This window comes from Mycteria americana, chromosome 3 (assembly GCF_035582795.1).
Source record: "Mycteria americana isolate JAX WOST 10 ecotype Jacksonville Zoo and Gardens chromosome 3, USCA_MyAme_1.0, whole genome shotgun sequence".
Taxonomy (NCBI): domain Eukaryota; kingdom Metazoa; phylum Chordata; class Aves; order Ciconiiformes; family Ciconiidae; genus Mycteria; species Mycteria americana.
The window spans coordinates 82,194,311-82,204,462 of record NC_134367.1 but is presented as its reverse complement, the minus strand read 5'-3'; the positions used below and the strand labels follow the sequence as shown (position 1 = coordinate 82,204,462).

Genomic DNA, 10,152 nt, shown 5'->3' with positions numbered 1-10,152 from the left:
CAGGACACCAGTATTGCAGAGGACAGCCCATCCGTGCTGTGTAACATCTTTAAAAAAATCTTGACTAAGAGTATCTTTCCTGGCATATGCGAGGGTTTCTATATGCCTTCTCCACAGCCACCTGACTGCAGCAAGTTTTATTAGTGGCAACTTGTGTTACTCAAACTTGGAACTCAGTATTTGGAAGTTACAAAATACTTGGGATGAAATTGTATTCAATAAAATAATTTCAGGTACTTTCAAACGTTGAGTTCTCCCAACTTGCTATTCAGTGCCTCATTTTATTAACACGCCCAAACCTTCCATAACCTGCAAATTTCATTGGCAAACTACACTACTAACCTTAGCTCGCCTGGCAGCCCACCACCTTGTCTCTCCCTTTGAGACAGCTCCTCATTCACTGTACAAACACTCTCTCTTCCTGTATCAAGTCCTAACTTTGTGTGTGGTACCTCAGCAAATGCTTTGCCAAACTCCCCAAAGTCTCCTGGGGAGGAAGCATAGTTCCTTTCCACAAAAGCAAAGCAAGCTTACCAAAGCCAGGTATATATGTCAGAAGATTTATCTGAGACTAAATCTGTTTTGCCTTTTGTCCTAGGTAGTTGCATGGGAATTTTTATTATCTTCAAACTATATCACAAAGTCACACAATACTGAGGTTCAGATTAATGGGTTTTCATTGCTTGGCCTATTTTTCCCCCCCCTCATTCTGCTTTCTTTAATATTATTCTTAATAGATAAACGGTTGGGGCTGCAATATGTTAATATTCCCATTTAGGAGTTCAAATGGTATCGTTAGACCAGCTGTCTAAGATGACACAGAAGAGGATGGAAAATGGTAATTGGATTTCTCCACATATCTGGTTCTTAGGAGGTAATTACAGTTCTCCAAGTCATCACATACCAGCCCAGTTATATAATCCTGTTTTGTTTGTTAAACTTGTTTGAGAGCATTTGACTTGAGCTCGCTTTCTTCCTTAGTCATCTGTATCACGCCCAGAGAAACAAGCCTTTGAAACACGTACACACGCACACACACTCGTAGAGGTGTAGCACGTTACACCCACCTGCCCTTGATCTCCCCTTAATATCATCTTTTTGTCTGTCAGCAGGGGGATGGGTATGAAGTCACTCACAGGAGTAAGAGAAATGAGGAGAAGGAAACCCAGACAGCTGTACATGGTTTGTTTGTCCAGGGAATTTTCTTCTTCCCCACCACCCTTTCTCCACTCCCTCTGGTCTAATCCCTAAAACAAGGAACCTCTTCTCTTATTATATAGTTCCAAGAACTGTCTGGTCAGTGCCACTGTAGATTTCCCCCTTCTCAATGAATAATACAAGGTATAAGAAAACTTACAGGCTTGAAGGAAAGATCATACTATTAGTATACGATCAAGGCATAAAGTTAGGCATCTCTTCCTGGCTACTGTACCTGTTTCTCCATTAGGTAGGTAGAAAATAACAATTCCTTTCCTCCATAATGAAATCTAATAGAGGTTTCTGAAACTTCTAGACCTTTAAATAGAAGACACCATAGAAGCAAATAGTGCTTATTTCTAGTGGGGGAGGGGAAAGGTACTCAAGAAAAAGAATGGTGGGAAAATACCTTGTCACAATTGGACAGCAACCCAATTCTTTCAATGAAGACTCACAAGCCTCCTTTATCCTTACTTGGAAAGAAATACCTGCTTTCATCCTTTACATAAATTCTGATCAAGAAAGTTTAAAATGCATGTTCATTACTACCAGCCAGACAGGTGGTCAGATTTCCCTTTATTATGGTTCTGTTAATGAACCTGATGTCTGTGTATGAAATTCTGCTTCTGGGTTTTTTTTCTGGTGAGTTTTACTTACTTACTCAAAATTATACTTATCCTTCCAAATGCTTCGCAACATTACAAAGCGCATTAGTGCTCACTAATGGCTAGTAACTTGGATTCCAAAGAGGTGTTTCCCCAGTTTTCTAGATTTCCTTGCATTTTGGGCACTCATCTGTTACACATGCCCTGATCAGATATATATATACACCTGAACTTACTTAATAATTTCCCCTGAAAACAAGCAGGAGAAGAGAACAATAGGCTTAACGCTGTCACAGCGCTTGTTCTTAGGGAGGAAGAGTTACTACACAGACAACAACGTTTGTTTCAGCAATAGATGGTAAAAGGCGTTAAGTGGAAGGAAAGCACATTCTTTCCCTACCCTTGCATTTTCAACATACAATCTTATATTCTAAGAGTTCATGAAAAAAAGTTCCCACCGGTATATATGTACCGCTGGTTTAATTTGAATCGGGAGCACACTTTTCAAGCCAGTCTCCTCATTTTCTTCACTTGCCACATTTTGGTTCACAGTGCAGAGAGGTTTCAGAATACATGTTGTTTCATCCAAAAGGTGTCCAAACTGGAAGATGCATTGCTAACATGCACTCCAAATGCAATGAGCAGCCAGTTCATAAACTAGACAAGCAAACAAAAATAAAACCTCTGAAATGCATATAGTGTAGGAAGTGAGCTACTCATACTGGGTGGGATGCACTCCTTGCTAACATAGACATAGTGCGCATCCACTTTCTGGGATTCATTTTCCATCTCTATGAAAATCCTTCATACATGTAAACACTCAGGTCTCTAGCTACCCATGGCTGTCCTATTCTGCCAGTGATCAAGGTAACAAAGAGCAAAATCTAACTTTAAATCAACAGGGCTTTTCTTGTAATGGATGTCAGTATTCACAGCATCTTCTAACTTACCTTGTGGCACTTTTGCCCCTGCCCCTGAACTTAAACGCACACACACACACACACACGTGCACATACAGAGTCCACCTTGGATCTGATAAATACTTGTATGGAATAATCAAGAAAAGACCCTCCATTCAATATATACACCCTGCTTTCAGTCCCACTATTAAAGTAGGTTACCTATATCAACATTCTTGATCCTCTGCTGCATGAGTTTCTTTCTTCATTAAAGAGGGCACTGAGATTGCCCTTTTGCTGTAGCCAGAGAAAAGCAACCACACCACTGCTATTGGTATGGTTGGGGTATGCAGGACGTTTTCCCTTCTCCCTTGGTAAATAACTTATTCTTTAGCATATCTCATATTACATGGTTAGGACAGATATTTGCAATTGCCCAACAAAGCCCTAACCTTTGGAAAACTGGAAGCAAGCAAAGTAAAAAATAGAGTATTTGTGTAAAAGATGACAGCAACAGAATCACAGTTTAGACCTTCAACATTAAACAAGTTGAAAGCTGTATCTAAAACAGAACAGTTTTGTACATTCTCTGAAATGCTGAATATTCAGGCAGGAAAAAAAAAGTTGATCGAAGCCACTGAGGAAACCAGACATTTGTCCCACCATTGCTTGCTGTTTCTGAAATCACTTAACCTGATAAAGAGCTCTACAGTCACAGAGCTCAAGCTAAGATGAGTATAATTCAGTTCGGACTCACCAGAAATATAATCATCACTATTACAATCAGAAATTGGTTCATGGTACTGCCCATGCGTTTGAACTGAATTAGCCCTGCCCTACAGGAAGCCTGCCTTTCCAGAATGCTGCCAGGCCCTTCCAACAAAAACAACTCAAGGAGCCCTAGCTAGCTCTCCCAATATACCGTCAATCCGTTGATATCTTTCACCAACCACCACCACTGGGTACTTCGAAAGAGAGACTGATGTACAGTTGCTGTCTTTCTGACATTTACTCACTAAGAACCTAACTCCAAATATGTCATTTGTTTGGTTTTGTTTCCAAATGATGTTTTCCTGAAACTCATCCTTTCAAGCTGACATCTGTTCCTTCACTGGATTGCATTACATGAAATGCCTGTGTATTCACCAATTGCTCACACATGTACAGCTCATGAAGTTTTCCATGCAGAAGACAGAGCCTTTGAAGTAGTATAGTGGTATTTCCAATGCAGATTACTTTTCTTTTTAATAAATTTTCGCCTGCAGTATGTTCAGATCATACCATGATGGGAGTTTCTTATTGCTCTTCGGTTTGGCCCCTGAACAATCGTATTTCCTGTTAGGGTATGTCTCAGTACAAGATATCAGCTGTTTTACTTCTTTCTTCCTTTTTAAAATTATTGGTCACAGAAAGATTCCTTTTATTCTAGTGATAAGTAGTCAAGTAAGTTTAATCTATTAAAAAAAACAAAACAAAACCATTTTGACCATAATTTCCCCTTCAAAATAATTTATGAAGCAGTACCTCTTGGCCTTTTATTTGTATAAATTATACAACTACTATAGTTTTTTTTAGACAATGAGATGAGTCTGTATTTAGTACTTCAATCATTGTTCTCAGGGTTGGAAAAGTCTCTGATACGGATGGTAGGCTCTTGTAAGAAGGTGAAATACTGAAAGAGGAGAAAAAAAGAAAATTATTTATCTTTTGCTGAGTTTTATGATTTACCTGGAAGATAACACATTAGCTTATACTTCTCTTCATCCCCTTCAACAAATTTGGGACCTAAAGTCAAGGATCTGATGTCCACAACCAGCTCTTGCTTCTCATGACTCCTCACTCACTATACAGAATGAAAGAGACAACCACATAAAAGAGCCTTCGGAAGTGGCAGAAGTTAAAGCAAAATTTTATTGCTTTAAGTCTTCAAGCTTTACTTACCTTACCCACTATTATTCTCCTACCATAGACAAATTAGCCACTCAGGTTAATTACCTTCATGTTATTACTTCAAGTCCTTTGGGCTGTGGTTCTACAGATATTTTTCTCAGTATCAAGCAAAGCCAACTTTAGCATTTTCTCCAGTCTGGCTCATTCCTTGCCCATTATATCTCTCTCATTTGAGCCAGCAATATCGGTGGGACTATGCTATGAAATGGTCTTGGTTAAAAATAAATTTTGGTTTTGGCAAGGTTATTTTTAACACAAATAATTTCCCTGATCTGGTTTGCTATGGATTCCCACAAATTTCAACAGTACAACTGAGAGGGTCAGAAACACATAGGTAGGGTTGAAGTGGCTTAAGCTGACTTTGCTCCCAAGAGATAAGTTCCCCTTTGGTAAAGGTATGTCTTAAAAAAACAAACAAACAAGAAAGGACACGAACAGAGGATTAAGAAAGAAGTTGAGTATATAAATTGGGAGATTTACAGTAAAACATTTTGGGAAATATAAAATATTTTGGTTCCAAGACAACCAAGTCACAATATTTGTGAAGACTACTTTTTATTAAAACACATAACTTGCTACACTGTAGTTTAAAAATGTAATTCCTTAATAAATGCTGAATTTGACTGCATTTACATGTAGATTTTTAGCCTGAGTCTGACAAAGATGTCCTTGAGTCTTCTTAATAGCCTTCTTCATTTAGGAAGAGATTTTATAGTCCAGTGAAATTCACCAGGCTGAGAACCACTGATAATGAAGTTAAACACTAATCAGTAGGAGATATTTGGCACTAACAGCAGCTGCAGAGTTCCTCAGGCTCTCAGAATAACTCAGGTTGGACCAGACCTCAGGAGGTCTGCAATCTAACATTCTGCTCAAAGCAAGGTCAACTGCGAAGTCAGACAAGGGTGTCAGGGCTTTATCCTGTCAGGTCTTGAAAATCTCCAGGGATGGAGACTGCACAGCCTCTCTGGGCAGCCTGCTCCACTGCTTGACTACCCTCAGCGTGAAAAGATTATGCTCAGTCTGAAACTTGTGCATTTGCTTTTTGCCCTCCCACCAAGTACTGCCCGACTCCATTTTCTCAATACTCACAGGTACTGCAAAGCTGCTGTTAGGTCAAAGCCTTCTCTTCTCCAGGCTGAATTCAATCCTGTTAAGGCATGTGCTCCAGCCCCCTGACCATCTTGGTGGTTCTCTACTGAATTTGCTACAGTTTATCATAGCCTCTACTGCAGCTGCCCCTAAACTGGATGCAGTATTCTAGGTGTGATCTAAAGTGCCGAGTACCCCCTAAATCTGATTATCCAAACAGCTTTTTACCCATCTAGCTGTCCATTCATGCAGACCATAATGTGCTCTCTTGGTATGAGAGTATTGTGGAGTCCTTGCTGAAGTAAAAATAAACAACATCAATTGCTCTCTTCTCATCCCCAAATCTAGTCATTTTATCACAGAAAGCAATCATATTGGGTCGCACAACGTTTGTTCGAACATGAAACCCATGTTCACTGTCCCTAGTCACATTCTCCTTCATATACCCTGAAATGCTTTCCTAGAGGACTCACTTAATGACTTTCCCAGGGACCAAAGTGAGGCTGACCTGCCTATAGTTTCCCTGGGTCGTCCTTCTGGCCTTCTTGGAGATGGCTGCAAGATTTCCTTTCCTGCAGTCACCAAGAACGTCCCCTGATGTGCACAACCTTTTGGAGATTGTAGATGGCCTGTAAGGACATTGGCCAGTTCTCTCAGCACCCTTTAAGTGTCTTGACCCTGACTTGAATGATAATAAAACTGGTTTTGTCTCTGGCCCGATTTTTAGATTTTGTGTGGGGAATAACCACTAAAGGACAAATCAAATACACCAGATTCATAATATTGACAAGGAATTAATGTGTTCAGTATTCAAAAATCAATTCATATGAAAATCAAAATTTTAAAGCATTATACAAAAGTCATGCAGTTATGCTAAATAACATAATCCTGTATATTCAAAACTTCCACCTACTTTGAAAATACTTATTCTCCAAATTAAAATAGCACTAAAGGATAAGTAAATTACTTTTGATATACAGGGGTTTTTTTTCCATTCTTATAGATGTCTTCAAACAAGTTAAAATTTTCCCCTGCTTTGTTGACTCAATCACCAGATTTACTAATGATAAAAAAAAAAATAAAAAGGCACATTTGACCACTAGACAAAGTGAAGAAAATATTAACTCAAATAATCCTCAGAGGATAACACTCACATAACTCACTAACTGAATGTCTAGACTACTAACTACTCTGTTAGACTAGAAATAAACTATTGTGTGTGTAAATTCAAATCTTGCTTATCAATTCCTAAACAGTGTTAAAAAATACACTGAATCATTTACTAAACTCATAATTTCTAAGTAACATTTTTTAGTATAGGTTTAAATTTTACATAGAAAGTCTTTCATATTTTATTTCCTCCCCCCCTTCTGAACAAAAAGATTTACCTTTTTAGATTCATCCAGCTCCTTGCTATTTTGCTAAAAGCTTCAGACCCTGGTGCTGTCATTGCTTCAAAATCAACCAGCTGAAAATGCAACAAAATAAAAAAAGATCTTAAGAAATTAGAGAAGTTTTAAAGTTCTCTAATTTCAGGAAGTTAATCGTCAAATATTCTTAGCATATAAATTCAACTTCAAAAACATATTGTTCCTTTTGTGACAAAATCCAGTTTTTTTTTTTTTTTTCTCTTGACAAGATGTTTATACTGATGAGTTAGTGCCAGAAAATATTGACTGTCTTCAGCCCTTTATTACAATGTCCAAATAAAATGGGGATATTTCTCATTTCTACATACTGTATTCTGCAAAATATTGCATTACATGATTGGTAGATTTATATTGGACTTTCCAGGCATTCTGTATTACTTCTTTCCACAGTGGGTTTTCAGACAAGTTTGACTACATATAGCCAAGAACTCTGTGCAACTGCATATCTACAGCTGAAAATAAGTTTTCAGCAGAACAATGTTCAGTCAAAAACATTGGTTCACTACTACTGAAACATTTAATCTGACACATTTGTGGTTCAGTGAACTTTGGCTGAATTCAAGGAAGGGTTCCGAGAGCCTGCTACCTATATTCTTGGTAAGACAGGAGTAAGCTTACTAACTAGTCTGTGCCCAGACTACTTTGTCCCTCATCACCAGTTTGGAAGTCAGCATGCAGGCCAGGCACTGAAGCTCTCTGTGGGTTTGCACACCCCACCACAACCAATACTGGAAGCTATGCTGGCCGTGGCTACTGACTGACCTGCAGGGCAATAACAGGACTCTTGACTACTGGGCATCTTTGTCTCCAGAGCAGTCTGATAATGCATGCTGTCATAAGCTTGAGACCAGAAATACCCTTCTAAGGAATCTGGGGGAGGAAAAAAAAAAAATTTAAAAATCCCAGTTTCATTCAACTGGGGAAGACAATTTCTTCCAGCTGGAGAAAACTTTTCTAAAAAAATTGTTCCAATTCAGGCACTCAGTTTCAGGAAAAACCCTCCAATGTAAAAATGTCCCCAAAGCTTCCTGTAAGTCAGAAATCCTGCTTTTTAGTAATCCTGAAACTCTGCTTGCCTGCATAAAAAAAGTCAGCAAAATGCACTACCCTATTATGTCCTAAGAAGATGCATAAGAAAACCCACCTAAGTCTTTTACCTTAGCTTGAACTCCCACAGAACGGTGAAGATACCAGCTTAATGGTGTACTGAAAAGGAAGCTTTCTTGCTACTAAGCAAGTGCAGTTTGCTCTTAAAAGCTACTAGAAGTTCATTGTACTGAAAGGACAAACTTCAGTGTTTTCAGGGCTTTCTAGAACAAAAGGGAAAGTTGTTCTTTCTTCAGTTATCCACACAGGATATTTTCTTCAACAACTTTGACTCTCACTGGAATTTCACTGGTTCTTTTGACGATACGTTAAAGAGACAGAGGTGCTCTCACTCCTTTCATGCTGAAAAGGTAACACAGCTAACAGACCAGTAGTTTAATGAAGAAAGGGAAACCCTTTATTGAGCAAGGTGGTATAATATTCAAATGTAGTAACTTAAAAACTAGAACTTATTTTAAATTAAGCAGAATACAGAGGTGAAGGAAAAATCAAGAGAAGCTGCAAATACATTTCTACTTACCAAGCCCTAAATGCTCTGGAATACACTGAGAGCAAAGACAGAAAATTTCTGCTGTGTGCCAAAAGAGTCACTAATTCTGCCCACATATTCTCAGAATCCTTCTCAAAGAAAGCTGGAAAGAGCAGCTCAGCACATTAGAAACGCCTCAGTTACAAATATGTAATTACTGTGGGACACAAACTGCTACAATTTGACTAACCAGCATTATTGCACCTACTACCTCTAAATCTCACCTGCTGTCAGAACAGCAACGAAATTTTCAAAACTCTCTCAGGCTGCAAGACACCATAATATGCAGCTAACCCATGTCCAGTAAACAAGCAGGCAACTTCTGTTCATTCTTACAGCTCCTTCCTCACATTTACAAGTATTACTTCATCAAGGCTGAACCAGTGTATTTTGATACTTGCCTTTCCTTTAGGGATTTTTCCTGATACTTCTTTACCACTTGCCATTAGTGCTCCCATGATCACCGAATAAGCTATCACACTTAAAAAAAAAAAAAAAGAAAAAGAAAAAGAAAAAAATCAAAACCAACAAATTAAGTACAGTAAAAGTCTTTCCATAATGCTATTTTAGACTACAAAACAAACAGAATATAGTACTGTTTCACAGAAGGCTAGTAAAAATTACTGTGCTAGTTACTTTATTTTAGAAGTAAAAACAAGCATGAAACACTTAAAAAGTGAAATCACTGTTACTTCCCAACATCACTGGAATGAAGTTATGATCCTATGGAGTTTAACTACTGAAGAGCACTGTTTCTACAGTAGTCAGAATCATAATTTCAGACTTACAAGTCCTTAAGACCCCATAGAGCTGAAAACAAAGCAAACTCCTGTTCCCAAGCAGCTTAGCTGTAGCCCAGAAGAGTTTACGAACTCTACTGCAACAGAGCTAGAGGCACTGTAAAGCTGTTCAGTTACTTAACTTTTTTTTTAAACTTATTTTTTTTTTAAATTGTGGAACTCAGACAGAATTTCTGTTAATTTTTACATTCTATAAGATAAAGGCAAAGTCTGACTACAAAAATAAAGTCTCAGGATTTTTAAAATTTTATTTTCTATTGAACCATTTTTAATAATAAGCTTAAAGATCTTAAGTGCTTTGTGGAACAGAGATTCATAATGCTCTTAGATGTAGCCAGGTTTGAATTAAACTAGAATTTCAGTTGAAGAGATCTGCGACATATGGGACTTTATTCTAGGGTTTCATTTAGTGACCCTAACAGTTGCAATAAATAACTTATTTTAATAAAATACACTAAAATATTATTTTAGTAATCTCAAAGTATATTTCATCTCAAATACATGTTTCGGTAAAGCTTCTTGAGTGGAATTACAGTGGTGTAA

General features: G+C 37.9%; 1 protein-coding gene across 2 annotated transcripts in view; it reads right to left on the bottom strand.

Moving 5' to 3' along the window:
• Window positions 1-4,100: 4,100 nt before the first annotated feature.
• TTC13 (tetratricopeptide repeat domain 13) overlaps window positions 4,101-10,152 on the bottom strand; it is a 44,037-nt gene continuing 37,985 nt past the window's right edge. Inside the window, exons 21-23 of one of the 2 annotated variants that reach the window (XM_075495853.1) lie at window positions 9,211-9,289; window positions 7,132-7,211; window positions 4,101-4,373 (exon numbers count right to left, since the gene is read on the bottom strand). In XM_075495853.1, coding sequence (XP_075351968.1) covers window positions 4,250-4,373; window positions 7,132-7,211; window positions 9,211-9,289 — 283 coding nt within the window. In that variant the 3' untranslated portion in view covers window positions 4,101-4,249. The remainder of the gene's footprint in view (window positions 4,374-7,131; window positions 7,212-9,210; window positions 9,290-10,152) is intronic. The other variant, XM_075495851.1, reaches the window with a different exon arrangement.